This window comes from Aspergillus thermomutatus (assembly GCF_002237265.1).
Source record: "Aspergillus thermomutatus strain HMR AF 39 chromosome Unknown NODE_300, whole genome shotgun sequence".
In the NCBI taxonomy this organism is placed as follows: Eukaryota; Fungi; Ascomycota; class Eurotiomycetes; order Eurotiales; family Aspergillaceae; genus Aspergillus; species Aspergillus thermomutatus.
In genome coordinates this window covers 7,609-32,107 of record NW_020798350.1, presented here as the reverse complement: position 1 = coordinate 32,107, position 24,499 = coordinate 7,609, and the positions used below count along the sequence as shown (strand labels likewise).

Sequence of the window (24,499 nt, the reverse complement as noted above, 5' to 3'; positions counted from 1 at the left end):
AGGGGGAGCTGTCCCTTATCCTAGGCAGGGCGCCTGGATTGAGAGCCTGTTCTGAAGATTCAATAGAGTATGGCCTTCCTGGGTGAGAAGGCTCGGTGTTCAAGCAGTCGTCTGTGAGGAGTTGTTGTGGTTCCAGGATATCGGCCCGACTGTTGACCCGAGAATGTGCCCTGAGCCACGTGACGTTCACGTGGACGATCTAGTCCATGAATGTGATATCACCACCCCATTTCTCCCACCGGTTTCCAACCAACGCGCCCTTGAAGATGCCGCTGGGCCATAACCGACATCAATTATCTCTCGAAGATATTTTGGATTTTTCGCAGCCTTTGACCCTGGCGCCGCATGAAAGTCAAACTGCAAGAACCATTTTCGATCGACTAATTAAACACTATCATCCTGAACAGACTTCACAACGGGGTTACAAGCCTGTTGCGCTTGTCCAGACTACCTTCGATCATGTTTCATCCAAAGATGTATTTCTGATGCTTTTTTTCTCATTTCTGTATGAGAATTTATGCAGGAAATCTGATAATCCTTCCGATATTACCCTTTACATGCGCTACTTTGACGATTTCGCTTCCTGGGACTCGGATAGGTTGAGCAACGTAAAGGCCGCGATCGAAGGCTTTGCTGAGTATATCATTGACAACTTCCTACTTCCACGTACTACATCCTTTGTATACAAATTTAAGTTGCCACTTGTGAAAAGTACTAACTAATGCGGGCTATATAGTCAGAGCTTCGTCGGTCAAAACACCACAACCTACCCCAGCGTCCTTATCTTCATTTGACACGTCCACAGCAGTTAGTTCAAGACAGCGTATATCTACTCTGAGGCAAAGTTGTCTTGTACGTGATCATTATCGCTGTGTTATTTCTCGAAAATTCGATCGACGTGAAGCCGAAAAGCGTTTTGAACAAGATGGGGAAGATTGCAAGGATGACGATGGAAATCTTCTTCGAGACGAATCAAACGACCGATTTCAATTTTTAGAAGTTGCCCATATTTTACCCCATTCTCTCACTGCGGTTTCTTCTGGTGAAACGGACCTGGTATGTAAGGATCTGTAATCTTCATGGTCATTCTGTTAACGTGGCTCCATAGAACGATTCGAAAAAGAATGCCCTCCGAATTCTAAATATGTTCGATCACGGAATTACCCATTTAATCGAATATCCGAAGACCGATAGCCCCATGAACGCTCTAACATTAACATACGACTATCATCAATTATTCGGCGCATTCAAGATATATTTCGAGCCCACAGGCAACCCATATCAATATAAGATTGATTCAATGGAGCAACGTTCCTTCTTACGTGATCCATTGTTCCCTGTCATTCGGACACTGACCCTAAGCCCAAACCGTACGATCGACCCACCATCTCCTCGACTGCTCGCCGTCCACCGTGCCATTGCGCGTATTATACATCTCAGTGGCGCAGGGGAATATATAGAGCGTATCCTTCGCGATTTAGAGGAAGTGAGCGTGAAAGAAGATGGCTCAACCAATTTGGGACACATAGTGAAACTTCGACTTGGTGGCTGGTTAGATACATTAACTGTCTGTTAATTCCATGATGTACCCTGCTGTCTGGTTGCCCATGTCCTCTTGATGCTTTGAAAATGCGGTTGGCAGACCTCTTGTTTGACCATAAGCTTGACTAATGGATGAAGCCTTACCGTTCTTTGGCCTGGGAACCTTGCGACCCGTTTGACAGAGGCAGAACTGCACGACTGACTCCTTTGACGCTGCTGATTTCACGGGGCTGGAAGACGAGGATTTCCTTATTTGAGAGGATTGCTTTCGCACGGGCAGATTTTTGGTGAGTGCCGGTATCCCAAGCTTGGGAGACGCAGCGGGAGGGTCGGAATCAACGTACCTGCGGCGGCCCAGTTGCTGGTCCTTGAGCATATCCCTTCACTTCCCCACCATGCTCGCGGTGTTATGGCCCTTTGTCAAGTCCATCTCCTTATTATATTCTTCTCCTTGACAGTTGTTCTTCTTCCTCCCACCTCTCCTACTTCCGCTCATCCTCCGCCAGGCATTCAAGATGCCCCGTCCAGTTGTGAACTACCATAACGATCTGTCCCGCCTTCATCAGAGGTTTGGGCTCACTCGTCGCCCTTCTCTTGCTTCGATTAACGGCCTCTCAGTTGGTCAAGCCATGCTGCTTCGCACCCTGCTCCTCTCTCTCGTGAACCGTACCCGTCACTCGCACGATTACCGCATCTCCGCTGCAACCCAGTTGGAAGTCCTTGCTCTTATCGACCAGCTAAAGCGCCGCATCAATGAAGCCAATGCCATTGCTCTGTTCGCCGCCTTCGGTCTGCCTCATAGCGCGGACGCGACTCATCTTGCTGCCCTGGATCTGATCTCTCTGGAGACCTTCCATGATGGCCTTGTTGTTCTCCGCGAGGGAGCGCTCCCAGACCGCCACCTCCTGAACGCCGGTTTCCTTGCAGACCTTCAGCGCGTTTGGGAGGCTTCCTTGACCCTGCTTGATGCCGAAGGCTCTGTGGTCCCGGCTAATTGTGAGTGCCTCTTTCCTATCAGATGGTTGTCCAGTTCTCTTGCTAACACCAATGTCCAATGTCCTAGGAACGTTGTGTGGTCGCCTCGGTCGCGTGTTACTTCTCAGATAAGCCTTCGGTGTTTTCTCTTCACGGCGTGTACTGGGGTTGGTAATCTCTGGGGGGTTCATGTTACTCGTGGTTTCTGTTTTCCTTTTCCTCTTCGTCTGCTTGTTCGTCCGCGGGACGGTCTCCGGGTGAGCAGGGACTGCCCAAGGCGTGGCTTGGGCCTGCTCCCATTCATGGGCAGCTAGGGTGTCTCAAAGGGATTCTGTCGGCTCATACGTTGGTTCGGGATACCCAGCCCACTTAACTAGGTAGCAGAATCGCAGTTTTCGTTCACTTCCTCTTTTTACCCATTCCTTACCCAGTACTTCTTCAACGTAGAACTCTTCTTCTCCGTCCACAAGGATAGCCGGCGGCCGAGTCTCATTGTCACATTGGGATCGATGCTTGTCAGCGGTCGTGGGCCGTAGTAAGTCCACATGGAACATATTATACACCCCTTTCGGCGTGTCAAGGCGTACCACGTGGGTGCCAATTGTCTCCACTACCCTATATTTGGCGTTCTTCCAGTCCAGCTTCTTGCTATGCTAACCTATTTGGTCGGACCCTCATCTTCTCTGCCTCTTTAGCTAAGCGATACCAGGTCATTCTTTGCATACGTAGGGGCTGGTGAACATTTCTAATTAGCTTGCCAGTTAGCTTCCTATTAGGTATAAGCTAGTAATACTCAGGAGTCAGGCCTAGTCCATGACTTCTTTAGTTGTATACGTAATCTTTTCCCTAGCTTGAATAGGGCTCCTCAGGGCCTGATCTACTAGAGTCATATACTCTTTAGTAAGATTAAAGGGGGAGAGCTTGTATCTATGCAAGAGGAAGAAGGGGGATACCCCTGTAGATATTAGTGTTCTTCCATTAATTACTAGCTATGCTATGGGTAATAGCTTAACTCAGTCCAACTAGTCATAGCACACAAAGATTCATAGGTATTCATCGACCATACTATTATACTGTTCCGTTGCTCCACCAGTTTGCGGGTGGTAAGCCGTTGATAGCCTTCATTTAATGCCAATAAGCTGACATATTCGTTTCCAAGTGTCGTTGACGAATTGTGTGCCGCGGTCAGAGATAATTGACCATGGAAACTCATGATTCCGTACCAAAGAGTCGATGATAGCCCACGCTATCTTCTCCGCCGTGATCCATTCCATGGCGAGAAGGATTAATCCCTTGGTCAGTCGATCAGTAATTACCAGAAGGGTCGTGCACCCATTACTTAGGGGTAAGTCAGTAATAAAGTCCATGGTCATGTGCTGCCAGGGGCGCTCGGGGACTGGCAAGGGTTTTAGTAGCCCTTTCTTTTGGTCTCTCCATGCCCTGGCTTTACCACAGATACTGCAGTTCCGGATATATGTCCACGGTCTAGCTACGAACTGTCTGCAGGGCGAGTAAAAATTATCGCCCACTGTTCCCCTACGGTCCGAATCAATTCTATGCTTCTATGCTGTGATTGCTTACATTTCTATAAATTATTCGCGAACCCCGAGTCAACACTAAGGGAACCTGTTCATAGTAGCCCCAAAAGAGACAATCTACTCCCAAGTATTCCATCTTTCCAAGTTTCGGTCCTAGTAGTGCTAAGAGTGCGGTGATTCATGCAATATTGACATACACAGAGAAATTCTGTCCACGAAGAGTAGTATAGCGAGCCTTTCGGAAAGCTTGCAACATCTGATAATCCGGAACCGACATCTGCCACTATCTTGTATAGTGGCTTTCCTCTCTCGTTCCCATCTTTGCATTCAGGAGCTCGTCGTAGGATAACACATCTCCTACCGCAAGGATCAGTCGTCTCACCGAATATCACCAGATCTAAATCAGGGAATCCTTCAACTCCAAAGGCCCACTGACAAAACATGTGCAGTGACAATGCAATCTTTTTTGTGCTTGTTGCACTTGGGCCTCCGAAACCACCAGAACTGTGGAAATCTAAGCTATCTGGACTGAGTATGCCGTCTTGAGAAAGGGGAAAATTTGGCTTCTGATTCACAAGTTCTAAAGCACATCGGATATGCTCTTGTACGCGTTGCCGCAAGTGTATTGTTCGTAAAGACCAGCTTACCAGCGGCTCTAATGCCATTCTCTGTCACAAGTTAGCGCGAGTGTGTTATGATCAACGGGCATCGTACAGCTTTGGAGGGTTCAAGCTAAGACCGAGGTTCTGTATGCCAATCTTTGTGAGGCATGGCAGCACGTCCTTGGAGTATAGTCTCACCAACGCCAGGCGGTCAAGCCCCGGAGGCGCAGCGGTTACCAAGTCGCACAGCGAGAATGTCTTTATCTTGCCGCTGGACGCAATAGTGTTCACTAAGTAGTCGGCGCTCGGCCAAAAGTCCGAATCGGTCCTCCTCGTGATCGACAGCGAAACTAGCTGCTTCAACGTTGTGATAAATTCTCCTAGACACCGTAGTGATGCTGGTTCTCTCTCCCTATCATCAAAACTTACTTCCAAGTATCTCAGCCCATTGCATAGATTGCGCCGTGACAGATCCCCCAAAAGACGCAGCTCATTAGCGCAGTTCCGTAGCCTCAAAGACCGAAGGCGAAATCCCGGAACAGAGGAAGGTCGCTTGGAATATCTTCCCACAGCGGAATATTCTCCAGCGACAACTCGCGCAGTTTCGGAAACGCTGACGTCTCCGAAAAGATAGTAGCAATGTTAAAGCGAGAACATACCTCCTCGCAGCCTCCTAGGTGTAGCGTCTCAAGCCGCGATGAGTTCATTCCAAGACAAGTTTTTAGCGCCCGGAGCTGCTTGGTTCTATGTATATCCTTCCAATACAAAGAGTTCAGATTTGAAAGTTTGATCAGACCGTCGACTTTTTGCTCTCTTGGGATCCCGAAGTCAGCCGCCGTTCCGGTGTTACAACGCGGCGTACGCAGTGCTATCGATTGAATACTCGACTGAAATCTGGCTATATAGCCATCAAATCCCAGAATCGTCTCCGGGATGAAAGGGAAGTCCCAACTTGAAAGTAAGCCGCGTCCGCAACAGTGACATCAGAGTAGCATACACGAAGGAGGTGACACTGTTACTGACCAAGTGGTCGAAAATAAGCGACAAAGAAAGATGCCAACTTTTTGGGAACAGCATGTGGGTGTCTGCTCTGGGCTTTATTAGAGAACTTGTTGGTCCAATTGGCCTGATTGTGCAGTGTTCTGTGGAGGTCGTAGTGAAGGTCAACTTCTTGACGCGTTTTAGGCAATCAATGGCGCTTGTTTGGTCATGAATGCGGAAAAATCTTTTGATGCCGGCTCGTACATCCGTTAAGGGTATTGGAATGCACAAGGAAAGGGAAAAGATAGTGTAGTATAAACGCCTAGACACGAGTGATATTGCGCGTAAATCTTCGTGACTCAGCTTTAATTTCGTAAGCAATGGGCGTAAACATCAAAGACGAAGCCCAGGAGTACAAACCAGGCCTATAATGAGCCCGAAGATGTCGGCGGGAATATTTGCCAGCATCCTGAATGGTTTGGTATCAGCACCGCTATCACCGCACAGACGGCCGCCTGATGTTAACCTTGAGTGTGCATAGGCGAGTCGTAGAGTTCAAATCGAAGAATCGTCTGAAGGACGCCGTGCTCTAAGTGAACTAAGATACCGGTTCAAGTCTGATTGCATTCCTTGAATTACCTGGCAGCCTTGACCAAATAGCCTAATTATGTCCGTTTTCTCAACCATGAGAATGGCCAACAAAGCGATGAACGGTTGTGATAGTGAAATGAAGATTTGAAGATCGGTAGAAGGAAAGCGTGCCGAACACTAGTGCCTTCCGCGTCGAGCAAAGGAGCATACACCAACCACGACAAACCCGATCATCGTTTGTAACTTCAAAACGAATTTTTCTAAGCGGGCATTTGACTTGGTTTCGATCATCGCACGTGTCATCTCACGTATTAAAAATCGTAATACAATATGTCCCCGTTCAACATCGACGCCGGACCCACGTTCCAGAGTACAAGAACTTGCTTCTCGCCGTCGGCAACCATGGTTATAATACTTCGTCCCAGACAGTTCTGTAGACGAATACTCTTTACTATCATCTTGAGTATAGGTATTAAGGTCCATGACGAGGATTTTGACAAGGGGCCTTGCAGCACATTTAGGATCCGAGAAGCGCTTAACATCATGTCTTACGTGAATCCACTGGCACTCTCTTCCGATGAAAAGAACATGCTCTTCAGAGACGCCACCGCCACGCTCTTCATCGACATTAATAAGACGTCGGACTTCTTGTTTGAATCTCTCGGGCCCTCCGATGCCGATGTACCGTACGCCAAAGCTAAAGTCAAAGTGCCTGAAGACAGCCGGTTCAGCAGCAATTGGGGAGTTATCGAATTACTACTTTATAAGATCTTTTCCAGAATCAGCGGAGACGGCAAGATCTGCAACGCGAATACATACTTTCGGAATGGTCAAGACGGCGTCAGACCCGGGGCAGTACTAATCCTTGAGGCTCACCGTGTCGGAGAAAGTCTGTTAGAAGCTCAGATATCTTATGCTGAGGGGTCACTGATCGCTACTGCATCAGCTATATACAGGCCAATCCAGGTCGAAGGGAAATGCCTAGCTGCACCTATTGATTTCGGTACAACAAATGCCAAACAGGCTGCATCTCCAGGTGTGCCTGAGCTCGCCTGATCTGCCTCCAAATTCTAGGCCATAGGTGCCTTAATTAATAACTCAGCGGACTGTACTATACCCAGCTTTGCTCAGTTGCACAATACAAACGATCATATGTATGCAGTCCACAAAGCATATGTGGAGAGACAGTGAAAATTCTCAAACCAAAAGATGAAGAAGAGATAAGTACATTTCCTTTTGAACCAATTCCGAACCAAACGGATGCACGTAGAAGATAGCAAAATCCCCGCAGACACCCTTCCCTGACGGCCAGACGACGGCAATCCTCGGGTATAGAAAGACGGGTGAATGGCCGACTTAGAATAGGACGGGACCTCAGGATCGATAACAATGGTGTTTCCCGGGCATCTTTGACCCTCCTCCCTCAATATGTGTTGCGACATAGATACTGTAGGCGAGCTACGCCATAATGCACAAGTCCGAGCCCTGACACCAAGAGAACAAGACAAACTCTTCGAGTATATTGAGAAAAACTTTCGACATGGTTAATACCGACAAGAACGAAAGCACCCAACGAGCTCAAAGATCATAATACTCCGCATCGAGACATCATTCCTGCAATAGTGACGACAGGCAGGTCGGTTTCATGGAAGAGTCTGGAACTACCGGACATCTGGAATGCAGATCAGCGGAAGTGCGCACACTCGCAACCTAGTACGGGAATAATTCAAATTGGTGGATCAAGGATAATGTATTATTGACAGGATAATACCTCCTAGATGGCTCCCACGGCCCTGGCCGGTCATCAGCCAGGGCGCCACTTCCCACATTCCCGCCACCGCGTCCGCTGGAATCCCTCTCCCAGACCATGTGAGAATTTGGCGACTAAATTTCTGTATATACAAAACCATGTCTACCTTACCAAAATGTGGTATTTTTACGTGCCATACAGGTCGTAAATTATCCCAATACGGATCTAAACCTAGTATAGAGTAGGCCGCGGGAGTGGCGCCGAGAAAGAGTTGAAGAGTGTAAATCAGGTAAAGCCGAACCTGCAAGGTGCTGTATATGTACCAAATTATCGCCTCACACTCAATTGACAGCCCCAGACTTTTCCGTCCCAGATCACACAATTCGCTTGGGGAATATTATTCCGGCTTCTTGCCTCCCTAATGGTGGTCCTCGGTCAAACTTACCATGGCCGTCTACGCAAGCAGTTCGTGACAGGCTAAGCATGGCCTCAGGTATGTTGAAAGTAGAGGCAGACGATTACTGGGGGGTTAAGCGCGAAGTGACTACGGCACGCATGAGGTAGAATAAACAAGACATGCATGCTCCGTCTTTCACTAGGGTCATTAAGTGGTATGGATATCGACCCAATGCAGGGCAATTGTATACCTGCAACGGAATAGAACCGACAACAGATAGTGATTCGCACCCGCCATGAAAGCGGGCTTGATTTACAGACCGACGTCATGGACAAGTTCGAATTCATATCTAGAAGGGCAGCGAGCAGTAGTAATGGGCAACTGGGCCACCAAAAAGGGGTCTTAAATAGATTTAGACACAGGAACAGAAGCATATCATGCAAGCCAAAATATTGCACTATGGTACGACGCATTATGCGGCAAAGTCCAGTAATAAATATTTGTCAAGCACTTCTTTTTACCTCTGTTTCAATTAGAAATGCTACACAAGCCCACTTTCTAAAGCTTTCATTCCACAGCAGGAACATACAACGCTGGCCTCAATAACATCATAATTTCTTCCTATGGCCTCAATATCTGCGGGATTGCCTTTCTCAACGGCTTCTCGTTTCATATCATCGAAGGCACCACTTTTGACGAAGCGTACGTAGGAAATTAGGTTGAGCTACTAGGGAAACCGTATATTCGGTGCTTCGGCCGTAGCAGGAATGGAATAGATTGATCATGGCCGGTCATGTAACCGAGCCGGCACTGCACAATGCTTTATGCCTGATTGATTATTTACTGGCAGAATTAGAAGGGGGAAGAATAATCGAGCTGTCCCCGTCTCAATTCTCTTCCCTCTACTTTCCCTATCCCCTTCTTCGCATCGTTTCTGTGCCCCTAATTTGCCTCAATGCTACATTTTTGTGCAAGCACAACAGAGGACAGACATACATAATTCTATAAAAGATCCAGCCGCGTTGTCAACAGAAGTGATAGATACATAAGTAACAGTGAGCACCAATTTCTTCAATAGAGCTTTCCACGTCAAATAGTCCGCAAGCCAAGTTTAGAGACAAAAGAACTTCTCCGCTATTTCTACCTTAGGCAAACAGGCTTGGAAATGTCTACACTCAACCTCAACCAAGCGTACACATACCTCGTCGAAGCTGGTCTCTTCCAGCATACTGGTAGGGGTGGCGCAAAAACAAACACGGTACCAGTGGGTATACAAAACGGCAGCAAGCTTGAAGCCGGGCCACTTGGCAACCTCAAGTCTGCAGTGAGTGAGCAGGTACAAAGGATTAACGACCCTGGAACCTTGAGCTTGCCAGCTCTAGAGGTCAGAGGTGGGTTGAATGCGGCGGATGTTCTAAAGAAAGCTGTGGAGGTAGCAGCGATCCTGAAAGTCGAGGGCGCTGAAGAGGCTTCGAAAAGTGCGTTACCACATCCTTGACAGTAGCTGTTGTTGGTGGGATAACTAATAGCAAGAAGAACTGATTACCATAATTAACGGCACTGACAACAACCCCACTGACAACAACCCCACTGACAACGACCGCACTAACAACGACCGCACTGACAACAGCGGCTCTGGCAACAACGACTCTGATGACAGCTCTGGCAAGACTGACAGAGCTCCATCCGATAGTATAGTGGACTTGGAAAACAGGTCAGCCAAATACACCTGGGACAGGCATGGATTACAATACGTGACCACCATCGAAGACGGTGACGAAGTCACCCTACTAGTCGAGGAAAAGACTGCGCGAAAGTCGGTTCGGTCAAAAGATGAGACAGTGAGCTACTATCACGTCGAGATCAAGGACCGGAAAACCGGGAAATACCAACGCCAAATAAAATCCGCTGCGGACGTAGAGCCGCTGTTGGATGATTGGAACAAATTAGAGAGAAAAATGGTGATCCATGCTGGGTCGAAGAAGGAGAAGTTTACCAGAAAGTCAACTGGGGGAGTGAAGAAGTTCCATTGGTTTGCTTGTCGTCGCCTGCAGAGAGGTAATAAAGATTCAATGGCGCGTGACGCTAATACGAAATGCTGCGTCGAGTTCAACCTCATAAAAGGGATAAAAGTTCTTCTCCTTAACGATCTGAGACATTTATCTGGGGAAACGAAGGTCAACGACTGGGTGAAGAAAACTGGAGGCAGGGACCGTCAACGACTACCAATGGAAGAGGAGCCCAGGAAATACGAAGAAGTGAATCTGGCCTATGATTCCGACCAGGGGCAACGCGGGCGAAAGGGGAAGACCTGGCGTCAAATCCAAAAGGAGTCTTATGCACGACGGGGTATTCCCCTCGGTGAGGAAGCCGCACCAATCCAGGGGGAGATAGAGAGCCGAGTCCAAAGAGTGGAGCAGCGCATTGACGGTCTTGCGAAAGACTTCGGGGATTATAAGGGGATCTTGGAATCTCTTGTTAAAACTATTGAAAGCACCAATACGAAGCTCGAAAAAATCGGTGAAGATAGACAGGAAACGAAAAACGCAATAAAGTCACTGGCCGAGCGAATCGACGAAATTTCAAGAGCACACGCGGTGATAGCGCCATTTCTGTCTAATCTGTTTCATAAGGTAGTGTATCTGCTTGCACTTTATGAAGTGGTCTGATTGTCGTGCTTTTGTCGCAAACAGTTATTGATGGAGGGACATGTGGAGGAATCTACTGGGGTAAAGCTACCACTGGGAAATTTCACTCTTGTAGGCACTGCACCATCTATGTTTTCTTAGAAGTACAGTATGGTACTGCGAATTCGGGATCTGGTAAGATGGCCTTATCCGCTAGAAGCTTGTTCGCAATCATAACTACTCCGTATATAGACGGCCGTTTAATCTCTACTTTAAAGCGTAAGGTAGAATCTATGAAACTTCCATGGATACGAATGAAGATACGTAACCCTACGTTTGCAATAATGGTGGGAGGCTTGAAATGAACCCGGAGAATAAGTCACCATATACTTGTAAGCATCTCCATTGTATCCTTAACATGGCATGAATTCGTTCAAAAGGCGGTCTCTGAAATCATGAAAGGGAATTATTTTGGTATGGCTGATCTGGATCGCCAGAATCTACGCCGGTTTCTATGAATTTCCCGGGCTCATACTGAGGAAGCTTCCATACTTGCCGGTCACCAGGAGGATTGCTAAAGTCGAGCAGAGCCTCCTTGAAATCCAAAAGGACTTTAGCTCCGACTGTGGAACACGGCAGAAAACTTCGAGATAGACAGACGCCTTCTAGAATAATTGAGATCACCAGTACTGTTTCCACTCGGAATGACCACACTAGTGTACCACTAGTCTCTTGCAGATTCCGAGAACTGGCATATCGCGTATAGAACCCACATCGGTCGATGGTGCGCCCCATGAGGGGGCTCCCACCTCTGTTTGCTTTCACTGCATGTACAGTTTGACACCCGAACACTCACATAGATGTTAGACTCCTTGCGCCAGCGTCCGAGCCGAACTGTGTTCCTCGGTCCAGGCAGGTCGCATTGCACCCTCGGCTATAAGACACCCCAAGAGGTGATACATTCCGAATCCGAGGGCCTTTGACCGGCCGCCCAAACCGACGCTGGCCCACCTCGGGGAAGTACACGGCATGAATGCTGGCTAAACCCTGCGGGTGAGTCCGGTTGTAAACACTTCCCTTTCAACAATTTCATGTGTTGTTTAACTCTCTTTTCAGAGTGCTTTTCACCTTTCAATCACTCTACTTGTGCGCTATCGGTCTCCGGCTAGTATTTAGCTTTAGATGAAATTTACCACCAATTTAGAGCTGCTCTGATCTTCATAACTATTATCTAATCTGAATTACCTCGGTTTCCTGCTTCCTTTACCCGGGTCTCTTGCTAACGCATAGATCCCACGGAACTCCAGCGGGATTTATGTCACTATATTTATATACTCATGCCCAGTGCACTCATAGCGGCTAGATACAATAAGTCTCAACCTGGATCTCCTCAATTCAACTCAATCATGACCATTCGAACCACCATTCACCGCGGGCCTCTAAACCCGTCTGCCATAATCTCGAACCCAATTCTGGAATTTTATGCCAAATACGCGAAAGACTTCAGATTCGCCAAATCCAGTACGCCGCCTACAGCCTACTATTCGACTGCATCCAAACTGATAAATACCGATGCCACCATCATATTCGGGGCACAGGCAATCTGGGATTACTATATTGCTCTCTACGGGCAGTTCGAGCGCTGCGAGTATGAGGTGATCTCGCTGACCGTGATCCATGATGATGAAACCGGGAAACATACCCTCACTGGGGAATTCTTGAACACACTGCATTTAAAGGACAACAAAGGGACAGTTACACTTCCCCAGACTTTTATCTATGAGATTGCGAATGCTGAGGAAGGATGTGGGACGGATGGGTTGCAGATTTGGGAGGTTAGGTGTTATTTTGATAGGGGGATCCTGCATGGGGCAGCAACCCTGTAAAATTTGTGCTAATAAACAATGTGCGGCGATAATGGTCTGCTAATATTTCATCATCTATGGCCAAAATAATCATATTTGGGTTATTACCGTTGACTGTTGTGTTTCGCTCAAGGAGCCTGGCTTTCAGTAAACCATGTTCGGCCACTAGGGAGGTGGTCGATGACTCTATCCTTAGCATTTTCGAGGATTTCATTTGGCGGGTTGTCGCTTGAAACGAATGAGCCATAACTTTCAGACATTACCTTCGTATCCTGGCCGTTACCCTGCATTGAGTCTCAATGTATAGCCTACTCCAGTAGAATGCATGCCCATTCTCCATATTGGAAAGAGTATCCATTAAACGCTGAAGTTCTGTGTTGGTTGTCCGGTGTCAACAATAGCATGAGCAGATCTCTCCCACTATGATCTACGTGTCGAAATGTATTCGCTGCACTGACTTTATTATGTCCTTATATAGAGAGCTTTGTCGGGTCCCTGTGGAGGGCTGAGCTGCTTGGAGGTGGCGGGCGTGAGAGAATAGTAGGATAAAGGAAAACACACACAGCCCAATTGAGCAGGGTTCACTCGACGGCTGATCAATCTCCCTTCCTCATGCATGCGTACAAGCGCAACTCCTTCCGCCCTAATCTCGCACCTGTTATGAGAGGAAGCAAACATTCCGCCCCTGCCGACGAGGTCAGCGATTCGGGGGAATCGATCATCGACGTCGTATATAGTAGCATAGACAACCATGACATCATCAGATTTGGGAGCCACTGCCTTGAAATGGTTTAGAGGGTGTGATGGGGGTTCCGATGAAGAGGTAATGTATATATACTTGAAAGTACATAGTAATTATGTGGAGTCTATGGGGAGAAAGATTCTGTACACAATATCATATCTCATTTGTTCATAAAGCACATCTCTCCCTCCATTATGATTTCACAGTGTTATTATTAGGTGAACTTCATAGTATACATTATTTACGGGCACGTCCATGCCTCAGGAAAGACATAATTTCAACAGCAAATGCATCGACGGACTTAAATTCTCCTGGGGATAATCAGTACTTGATATAAATCTACTTTCATTGATCATTATAGCTATATGCATTAAGAGAAAGCTCATTCTACTTTCCGAAATCTGGTATTATGTCACGCAGCCCATTTAATATCATTATAAAGAAAAGAGAGGTATCTTTTCATTGAAAGCTGTTCTTCTAGGACAATATCAAATCAAGTAGGGTTGAACTTCCTATTATCAAACCCTCTCCATGAAGTAATAATGATACAACACAGTCAAAACTGTCACAAAATCCCAATACAGACATAGTAACCCAACCACAAACTGCTACAACCAGTTCCAACCGTCGGATTCCACTCATAGAACTCATCCAACGTGATGTTGGCATCCTCAGCAATAACAGCGCAACTATCCCCGCTAACAACAAGATGGAAAGAGTCACAGTCATCCACCATGCCGGACTGGTAGGGAGTAGGGGTCGTCACGCCGTTGCCGCTGGTGGTAGTCGTAGCAGCAGAAGTAGTCATTATAGCCACAGTGGTAGTTGTAGTCATAGTAGTCCCGCCGATGATTCCTACACAGACATAGTAGCCCAGCCACAGTCCTGAACAGCCAGAGCCAACGGTTGGATTCCAGGTCTCGAAATCCGTGCCTGAGATGCCGGCTGCGCTGGCAATGGAGGCGCAGCTATCCCCGCTGACGACCAGGTAGAATTCATCGCAGTCGTCCACCATGCCTGATTCATAGGGGGTAGGGGTGCTGATTCCGTTTCCGGTGGTGGTAGTAGTAGTAGTTGTTGTGGTGGTGGGCGTTGTGGTAGGCGTGCTTGCCGCGGCAGTGGAACTTGCGCCTCCAACAATACCGACACAGACATAGTAGTCAAGCCAGAGACCAGAACAGTCGGAGCCGACGGTGGGATTCCAGGTTTCAAAGTTGGAGACGGATATACCTGCGGAACTGGCGATCGCTGCGCAGGTGTCGCCACTCACCACAAGGTGGAAGGCATCGCAATCAGACACCATTCCTGTCTCATATGGAGTAGGCGTGGCGATGGCACTTGTAGATGCTGAGGTAGTTGCTACTGTTGTAGCTGAGGTGGACCCTGCCGATGTAGTTGTGAAGGGATTTGACGAGCTCACGGTGATGGTCGTATAATTGACCTGTACACAGTAGTACAGGCCGGGGATCAGAGTACAGCCTGTGCTGAGTTCAGTAACGATTGGGTTCTGCTTCACAGTCAACATGAGTTGGTTCATTTCGTGATTAATATTTGAAGTGGTCTCACCCATTCCTCAAATTGAGCTTCTGTCATGCCAAACAACTGCTCAATCAGCGCGCATGTCAGGCTGGAGGAATATTCAATCCATTCGCTGCAGTCAGCTGTGGTCCCTGGGGCAGCAGTACCTGGTGGCGAGACCAAGTATGCCCCTACAAGGGGGGGACATATTAGCATGCGCAAAACCGGGGAGAGTTTCATTGTGGAAGAATGGAAACAAGAATAGCTGATACTATTTCACTCCACTGAGAAAGTCTCCTAAAGATAGGCCGAGGCTGGCGAGTGATTTATTATTGTGTCGACGCCCAGTCACGGCTACATAGATTGCATTATGGAGGAATTCCTGCCCATTAGCCAACCGGATAATTAACTATATTGCAAGGAAATTACAGCTGTATCTCCGCCACTGATAAGTTCTACAGGATGCATGCTAAACTACGACCACATGTCGCTAGTATTGAGGAACATGAACTAAACATTGTGCCTGGCAAGTACCAGCGGGGCACTCATTCCAGCTACCCCTCGGAGATAATAAATTAAAGTCGTTGCTCATGACTCAATCTGCATCCTGAATCAGGTGTTTTCTCCGAGCTGGATAATCAAATGATCCCTACCCCTGCATAAATCACACAGCTGAGGAAGAAAGCTGACGCGTCTATCAATAATCTGGGGTCAGGCCAAGCCCTAACATGCAAGTAAGACCAGACTATTGGGTGCCAAGCTAGCTTAACTTGGCTTAAGTCGCCATTCCACAGGCTTATTTCATCCATAGAAGAATTTAAGCCGTTCATCATTAGTTTAATCCTGCGTCTATCAGTCCATTTTCCATCTTTCATCCCACCATGTCCCTCCCCTCACTTCCAACGGAAATCCTATGCCACATTGCAGAGCACATAGAATCACTCCAGGCCCTTGGTGCTCTAGCCCGCGTGAACCGCCAGTTACATGTCATCTTCGATCCTGTGTTGTATCAAAGGGATGCCCGGCATCCTCCTAGTGCAGCAGTCAGCTGGGCAGCAGAGCGTGGAATGATGCATCTCCTGCAAAAGTCCATCAACTACGGAGCCGAGATACCCGTGCGTTCGCAAATTGGTCGATACTGCATCTCTGAGGGGCGGGTTGTGTATGGTAAGATAATCCGCCATCGCTTTACGGACTGCCCGCCACCACATCCTCTCTGTCTTGCCGTCAAAAATGGACATGAGGAAATAGCCAGGCTTCTCCTAGCGCGGGGTTGTGACCCGAATATGGAGACCCCTGACCGATATTCCTTGCTATCGCTTGCAGTCATCCGTAGTCATGCAGGCCTAGTCAAGATGCTTCTGAGTCTAGGTGTAGACCAGAAATCTCGGCTTCCCACGCACAACAGCCCGATTCAAATTGCCGCTTTCCAGGGAAATGAGACCATAGTGGACCTACTACTCCACCATAGCTCACAGCGCCTGCACCATACCAGCGAGCTACGAAACGCACTCGAATGTGCCTTGAAAGAAAGTCACAAGAACATCATCTACCAGCTGGTAACATACGGAGAGAACCTAAACACGGCATTCGAAGACTGGTCCGGCAAAACCCCGCTCGTCTGGGCGAGCGAGCAAGGTGATGTTGATCTTGTTAAGCTGTTCCTGAGCCATGGCGCAGACCCCAACTACCACGACTACGACCACGAAACTGCATTGGTCAAGGCGGCCGCCGGCGGCCACGCCAATGTCGTCAGCCTCTTGGTAGGCAAGACTGACCGGATGTCGCGGACTCAAGCGCTTGCTCTGAGCATGGATTACCCTGATGGACGCGTCGCCCGGATCCTGCTAGAGCACGGGGCCCTTCCTGACTTTGTTGACCAGGATTATGCAGATTTTCCATACAGCCCTCATCGTACCATGGGAGAACAGAAGGATTATCAATTGATTCCTCCCCTGGTGCGGGCTGTGAATGCCGGACATGCGCACCTAGTGCGATTACTGGTTGCGCATGGGGCCAATGTCAACGCTTTCTACGAGGGTCTTGTGCATACGCGGTCCTCTCGGTCGAGCGGCTCGGTGCTGCAGCTGGCGATGGATCTGAATGGTCAGGATACTGTGAAATACCTGCGGGATCACGGGGCAGTCGTAGAGGTTGAGAGCCCGTTCGACAGGCTCATGAAGCGTTTCCGCAATTGCACATATCCTGGTCCTGCGATTAGCCGACAATCCAATCAGAATAGACGGATGTTATAAACTGGCTCAGCAGATAGTGAATTTGGAGTGTCCAACTCCTTGTGCAGGCTAGGTGTATTTGGGATGTGCTTCGTCCTGTCTTAGAATTCACTAGATTAGAAATTCATAAACATGAACAGACAAGGCTTGCAAAGATCCTTGCCAACAGAACAGGTCTAGGTAAGCCCGTAATAGTAGCCGATAGCCGACATCCAGAGCCAACAATGTAAGACTGCTCAGCCTCATGGGATTGGACATGCATATAAATTAAACTAGAGCATGCTAGATCCTTCATTCCATCCTAGTCTCCACTAAATTAGATGGTATATTTCACTTGATTAAGTTAGGTCGACAAAGATTTCCCACTTTCTTTGATGAATAAATCATCTACCAAGATCTTCCACCATCCAGGGACAAGTATGCAGCCATCCCTTACGTACTCGCCAAGTATACACCTCATAGAGTTTGCCAGCCGTTGGGCGGGATGAATGCAACAGCTGAACTGCCCGAAGGAGCGTTCTGATACAGATAAGAAGCCAGAGAGAAAAACACATAGGGCTCTGGAGCATTGACAACCGAGGCTTTTTTGGCAGTGAAACTGGCGTCCAGGATTATTAAGGATCCATACACTAGGAGACAGGGTTAGCTGTAATGTGTCTGACCAGTCTGAAATAGAACAAGGAAACTTACATCCTGAATCGCTATCTGTCCCCGCGCTATCAACCAAGTGGAAAAGTTCATGGTACAAGGTGCAGCTGATGGTCGAGTACGCCTCTGGGAGAATGCGAGCGTTGGCCACGGGATAGACTGCAGAAGTGACCAGCTCTGCCAGCGTAGCGGTGCCGTGATACTGGCTAGGGGGTGAGAACGTCAACGGACAGAGCAGGATATGCCGGTTGAACGAGGCGAAGGTGAAGCCGTCGAGATTACCTGCCTCGGTGCTGGGGCTATCATCAGCCCGACTGGTCCAGCCGTACAGGGCGTCTTTGGTGCAGATCTTTTCAGTTCCCACGGCGGAAAAGTCGTAGCCTTTGAGGTAGTCAACCCAGTACGGCATGATCTTGCTCGCGTCCTCATCTTCATCGATCTCCCCAGTCTCCTGCAACAGTTTGATTTTGGGGTAGACATCGGCAATGGTGTAAGTCTCAACGATGTTGCCCTCATCATCGCGCTTCCTTACCATTTCCTCGCCAGATCCGTCCCTGGCGGTTGTTTCCCAGGTCTTCTGGACTGCGAAGTCGTCGCTGCAGAACAGACTCGGTTTGTCGGAGCTTTTGGCATTGACCAGTCCGCCGCCGCTGAGGAATAGGGCGACTCCGGCCAAACGCGCTGTCCGTCAGAATCCGTCAGCCTTTCTCAGTCATGCTTGTGCCATAAGTAGATTATATGCCCACTCTCAATAGTACTCCATCTGTCCGTAAAAAATTCATCAACCTCGACTGGGTCTTCGAACTCGTCAAACTCCATGCTCAACCACGTAGCGAACATCTTACGATACGCGGCATCATCTTGCCAGTTGTGGTACGCTGTCAGGGCGGCATTGATCAGCTTCACACACTCGGCGAGATGGGCGTCAATCGTGGAGATGCGGCCGGCTTTGTCACAGCTGCCGTCACCCAAATCGAAGAGTTCAGACGTCGTGAGGGTAACGGCCACTTCCGTTGGAACATCGACAGCAATAGCACAATTCCATAAGGATGACGCATATAGTAGGAGCAGTGGCAGTCTCAACATGGTGGCAATTCAAGTTGAAACTTTCAAAATCTTGGAGAAAAGGAAGGCCAGGAAGGGAGCCAGTAGTGGGTAGCATAATATCAGAGAATGGGACGAGAGTAGCTGAGCAGAGATATAGATTCAGCTGAACACTGGGGCAGAGCACAGAGCCCAAGACCTGTTCTTCTTTCTCCTTCATAGTTGCTTTACAGGGATTGATAACAGACCAGCCACAACGCATGCTAGGCGCTACTTACTGATATGATTAAACTAATCCCCCGCCGGACCTGCATCCACCGTCGAGGGAATACAATGCCTGTCTCGGGGCTACTAGGAGTACGCGTCAGTCGATCCTTCTTCTGCTAGGCGCGGAAATTAATCAATTAGGTACATACATTGCTTTCTCATCAGAAGGATGGCTGGTACCCAGCAAGTACTCCCAGGGAGTAGTCACTACTACTCTCTAGAGGCGCTGATGGTGATTACGCGTACTAACAGGGAAGGAAATAGATTAAGGATAGAGGGTTTTACATACAGATATACATTGGCTTACGGAATATCTCTCGCCCAGCCAAACTGGGACGTCTTCCACCTTGAATAGACTGCCAACCGGGCGACTCTTGATATTGCGCCTTGCTGCCTCCCTCTCATTTTCCCCCATCTTCATTTCTCTCCATTCTTTGCTTTTCTCCTATGTTTCTTTCCAGTCCGTGACTTTGTGCTCCTCATTCTGCCTGGGCTCTGCCCAACGAATCTTCTAGTCACCATGCTACAACCAACCATCATGAATTTCATTCTTGTGACACTCGCCTGGTCTATTGCCAGCACTCTGGCACTGAAGGCATCCATCACCAAGGCCATGGATGCCTATATCGCGGCTCATCCTATCCCCACGCTCTCTGTGGAAACCATACAGAGTGTTAAGGCCACTAGCAACCATACCAGCGTGTTGCAGGGCGACTGGGCCTCTGGACTCTCCAATGCAACCCGCCGTCGCTGCCCAGACCGCTGCAGTAGTCTCGGCCTAGATCCCACAGGATGGCCGGTCTACCACAGCGTGGATCGTCTGGGCTGGTGCAACCAAACAATGCTTCTCAACTTTGCCCTCTTTAATCCGCTCGATGACCTCAAGACCCATGCTAGGATTGCGGCTTGTGTGGCAGACCTCTCTGATGACTCCGGGGCCAGCACCGACTCAACCGCCGTTAGTGTCGCATCGTGTCTGCCAGATACAAATGCAAACAAAACCACCAGCGTGACTGGATCCTTGCAACTGTCCTCGTCCGCTTCCAGCAAATCTGGTAATGCTTCTGCAGTGATCGCTGCCCTGAACGAGCTGCAGGCACTCTCCCTTCTCCGCGAGGACGGATGCAACGAGAGCATCCAGTTTGCCTCGTCCGGTCAGGCAGTTGTTGGTGTCTATTCTGGCTCTGGCTTTGCGGGCCAGTCCGTCCTATCGTCCGTTCTGGAGCAACTGGTCGACCACGTGCAGAGCGATGGCATAGGCAGCGACCTCATCGCCCAGCTCTGCGACTTACATCAACGATCTTCTCGGTACTCGTTGGGAGTCATGGCTCACATGGGGCCAGACTTTGCCTCAGTGCAGCAAGCCGTTCAAGCATGGAAGAACAACAGCTGTGTTACCACTGCCGCTGACCAGACAGTCGAGAGCTGGAAGAATGTGACCTTTCTGGCTCCAGTCATGCCTCCGAACTCGACCAATGGCACTTCCCTGGCTGCTCGATCCCTACGTCTCTCGCGGTTGAATCCTCGCGACACCTGCACCACAGTCCAGGTCGTGTCTGGTGATACATGCGCCTCTTTAGCGTCCGAGTGCGGCATCACGGGCACCGAACTCGAAGAGTATAATACTGCTGATGATCTCTGCTCTACATTAACTGTTGGAGAATATGTGTGCTGCTCCGAGGGTACACTTCCTGATTATTCACCCCAGCCTGACGATGACGACAACTGTTATGTCTATCTGGTGCAGACTGGAGATACCTGTGACTCCATTGCCGCAGCTTATGATACCACCACTGCTAAAATCGAGACCTACAACAACGACACCTGGGGCTGGATGGGCTGCAGTGACTTGCTGGTGGGCAACAACATCTGTCTAAGCTCTGGCTGGCCGCCGATGCCTACTGTCATTACCAATGCAGTCTGTGGTCCCCAGGTAAATGGCACCCCAACGGCACCTCATGGTACAAACCTTAGTACCCTGAATGAGTGTCCTCTCAATGCCTGTTGTGATATCTGGGGCCAATGCGGCACCACCGCGGAGTTCTGCACCATCTCGCAGTCCTCAACTGGCGCCCCCGGTACAGCTGCGCCAGGCGAAAACGGATGTATTTCCAACTGTGGCACGGATATTGTCCTCACCGGCTACCCCTCGGACATCTACTCAATCGCCTACTTCGAAGGCTTTGACTGGTCGCGTCCGTGCCTGACCATGTCCGTCAGTGAGATCGATACCAGTTCCTACACGCATATCCATTTCGCGTTCGCCACCATCAGCACCGACTACACGCTTAATATCAGCTCCATTGAGGCACAGCTCCCCTTCTTGACTGCTTTGAGCGGGGTCAAGCGCATCCTGAGTGTCGGTGGATGGGACTTTTCCACCAGCCCAGACACCTATATGATCTTCCGGGACGCCGTCACGTCTGCCAACCGGGCCACGCTGATTCAGAGTGTTGTCGATGTCTTGGAGAAGTATGATCTAGATGGTATCGACTGGGACTGGGAGTATCCAGACGAGCCAGATATCCCTGGTATCCCTGCCGGAACCGCGGCAGACAGCACCAACTATTTCGTCACGCTGGATTTGCTCAAGGCCGCGCTGGATGGAACGGGCAGAACAATCTCTGTCACTGCACCAGCGTCGTTCTGGTACCTCCAGAACTTCCCCATCCAGGCAATCAGTGACGTGGTGGACTACATCGTGTACATGACCTATGATCTCCACGGACAATGGGATTATGGCAATGCATATGCGGATCCTGGCTGCTCGGGGGGCAATTGTCTCCGCTCGCACGTCAATTTGACTGAAACGATCAACTCGCTCTCAATGATCACCAAGGCTGGAGTGCCAAATACCCAGATTGTCGTTGGAGTGGCCAGTTACGGCCGGTCCTTCAAGATGACTACTTCTGGTTGCTGGACTGAGATGTGTACCTACACCGGACCAGATTCGGGCGCCCTGCCTGGCATATGCACAGAGACGGCTGGCTACATCGCCAATGCTGAACTGGAGACTATCATTGCGGAGAATCCCACGGCGGAGGTCCACTGGGACACTGATTCGTTCAGCAACATCCTCGTCTACAATGACACAGAGTGGGTGAGCTACATGAATGACTCGAACAAGGCCATCCGCATTCTCCTGTATGAAGTTTACGGGTTCCTAGGAGTGGCCGATTGGGCCGTTGACCTGCAGTCCGAGGGGGACAGTTCGTCGTCCTCTTCCTCAGATGACAACTCTACCTCGATGGCCTATATTGGTCCAACCATCTGGAGTGAATCTACCCCGGTCGTGACGGGTATGCCAGGTGAGACGTTGGTCTGGCCGCCTCTGCAATTGTCCGGCACCACCACGATCAGTTTTCCACTCTGGACCACGGTGTTGTCTTTTTCTACTCTGTCAACCAGCACTTATACGGATTCGGATGGCTCCACATCGACTGATCTTGTATATGACATCCTGACCATTCCGACTGTCATTACCGTTCCTCCAGGTCAGTATCTTCTCTCCTGTCCTGGTGATGTTGTTAATTGATTCTAACTGATCTACTATCAGTGACTACGACTGCGATTCCCGTCTGGAACGTCATTCTTCCAACTGATACCACCGACGGCGGCATCGAGCTGACTAGCTCTGTGCAGCCGCCTACATTTGCCATTACGATTACCCCGTAAGCTTTGAATGCTCCCATACCATCTTAGCAACACTAACACTGTGAAAGGGTTTGGGAGGGCACCACGTCCATTGCTGAGCCCACCAGCACAACACAAAACTCCACTGTTGTTGCATGGTACAGTACGACATATGTCATTCCACCTGTCACCGAAACAGTAGGCTCCAGTACTACCATCACAGGCGGCACCACAGGGACCCCAGTCCCTATCATCATCACCCCGCATCCCTATCCCACAGAAGTGACCTCAACCCCCGACCCTAATCTCAACACAAAGTCAACCTCATGGACATCGGGCACCTCTGCGTCGCCGTCCTGTGGCACTGGCGAGATCTGCGGTATCCCATGTATGTCGTCCCTTTTACCCCTAGCTTCCACCTTGCCCAACTAACTATTTGAACAGGCCTGTTGTGGTGCAACTCCGGCTGCCCCTTGTGTCCCCCCGGCCTCTTCGGCAGCACCAGCGGCGGCGGAAGTTCCAGCGGCGATGACTCAAGCGATGATTCCTCTAGCTCATCCTCCTCCTCCTCCTCAACAACAACCTCGACAGCAACTTACACAGCAGCGGGCTTCCACCTCGGAGAAGCAGATATCCTTCCCACTAGCATAGACGACTACAGCAGCTTCGAGGCCTCCTCGTCAGCCTACCAGTCCGCCTACGACAGCCAGTTCCCCAGCACCGCAACCTCCACCACAATCAAGTCAACAACCAAGTCAACAACCACCAAAGCAACAACCACAACAACCGAGTCCACCAAGACGACCACCTCAACAACCTCAACCTCCACATCCACAACTAGAAAGTGGGTCTCCTTTTACCTCTTCGAGGAGTATACCGGCATCTCCTGGATCTTCGAATGGATGGTCATCGACAGCATCGGCGGGGTGGAGTACGACCCGTGCGAGGTGAGCCCTGACGCCGAGACCACCGCTGACACTGTCTCGCCGAACCCGGATTTCCCGGATAGTGATATCGGCCCGTTCGAGGCGCATGGGATCTCCGGGTGCCAGTACACGGCGGGCAAGGATAATACCGTTGGGACGTTGACTTGTCCCGGTGTGGATGGGATTACGTGTGCGAAGGATAGTGATTATGGGGAGCTATTTGAGTGTGATGGGCCGGTTATGGTCTATGTTATGGCGTGTTATTGGGATTCGTGAGGCCTATCCCAAGCATGAAAGCATATAGTGCATGGCCAATATTCATGACGCACCCCAGTTCATTAGGCAGTAGTACTCGCCCATTGCGCGCTGATTTGTACAGAAACATGAGGGATCAAATATATAGCCATCAGAGACTTTCTCTATTTCAAATAATATCCTCGTGACCATATAGGATTCAGTACTATTACACATACACTATCCCCGTTGGGATCAGCCAAGGCGACTTGACATGTTCCAACCTCACCAAAGTGAACAGTGCATTATGAAAAGGGCTTCAGACTTAGGTGTAGCTGGCTAGGATACTTCCACATGGAAGTGTCTCAATTGCACCCACTTCCTC

The 24,499-nt window shown here is 49.3% G+C and overlaps 7 protein-coding genes across 7 annotated transcripts; 5 read left to right on the top strand and 2 right to left on the bottom strand.

The window, feature by feature from the left end:
* Nucleotides 1-2,057: 2,057 nt before the first annotated feature.
* CDV56_103546 (uncharacterized protein) lies at nt 2,058-7,285 on the top strand (the record flags this gene model as incomplete). The annotated part of the gene is made up of 2 exons (XM_026757165.1): nt 2,058-2,538; nt 6,699-7,285. 2 exons carry the CDS (start codon nt 2,058-2,060, stop codon nt 7,283-7,285), a joined length of 1,068 nt encoding a protein of 355 aa, XP_026610576.1.
* Nucleotides 7,286-9,541: 2,256 nt separating this feature from the next.
* On the top strand, nt 9,542-11,045 carry CDV56_103130 (uncharacterized protein; the record flags this gene model as incomplete). The annotated part of the gene is made up of 2 exons (XM_026756749.1): nt 9,542-9,854; nt 9,913-11,045. The coding sequence occupies 2 exons, from the start codon at nt 9,542-9,544 to the stop codon at nt 11,043-11,045; spliced, it is 1,446 nt and encodes a 481-aa protein (XP_026610575.1).
* Nucleotides 11,046-12,409: 1,364 nt separating this feature from the next.
* Nucleotides 12,410-12,889, top strand: CDV56_102926 (uncharacterized protein; the record flags this gene model as incomplete). The annotated part of the gene is made up of 1 exon (XM_026756545.1): nt 12,410-12,889. One exon carries the CDS (start codon nt 12,410-12,412, stop codon nt 12,887-12,889), a length of 480 nt encoding a protein of 159 aa, XP_026610574.1.
* Nucleotides 12,890-14,175: 1,286 nt separating this feature from the next.
* Nucleotides 14,176-15,368, bottom strand: CDV56_102610 (uncharacterized protein; the record flags this gene model as incomplete). Its single annotated transcript, XM_026756229.1, has 3 exons — nt 14,176-14,386; nt 14,492-15,117; nt 15,177-15,368. 3 exons carry the CDS (start codon nt 15,366-15,368, stop codon nt 14,176-14,178), a joined length of 1,029 nt encoding a protein of 342 aa, XP_026610573.1.
* Nucleotides 15,369-16,009: 641 nt separating this feature from the next.
* On the top strand, nt 16,010-17,383 carry CDV56_102349 (uncharacterized protein; the record flags this gene model as incomplete). The annotated part of the gene is made up of 1 exon (XM_026755968.1): nt 16,010-17,383. One exon carries the CDS (start codon nt 16,010-16,012, stop codon nt 17,381-17,383), a length of 1,374 nt encoding a protein of 457 aa, XP_026610572.1.
* Nucleotides 17,384-17,818: 435 nt separating this feature from the next.
* On the bottom strand, nt 17,819-19,096 carry CDV56_102119 (uncharacterized protein; the record flags this gene model as incomplete). The annotated part of the gene is made up of 3 exons (XM_026755738.1): nt 17,819-17,991; nt 18,053-18,691; nt 18,757-19,096. 3 exons carry the CDS (start codon nt 19,094-19,096, stop codon nt 17,819-17,821), a joined length of 1,152 nt encoding a protein of 383 aa, XP_026610571.1.
* Nucleotides 19,097-19,841: 745 nt separating this feature from the next.
* CDV56_101411 (uncharacterized protein) lies at nt 19,842-24,156 on the top strand (the record flags this gene model as incomplete). Its single annotated transcript, XM_026755030.1, has 4 exons — nt 19,842-22,815; nt 22,878-22,992; nt 23,044-23,342; nt 23,399-24,156. The coding sequence occupies 4 exons, from the start codon at nt 19,842-19,844 to the stop codon at nt 24,154-24,156; spliced, it is 4,146 nt and encodes a 1,381-aa protein (XP_026610570.1).
* Nucleotides 24,157-24,499: the final 343 nt, after the last annotated feature.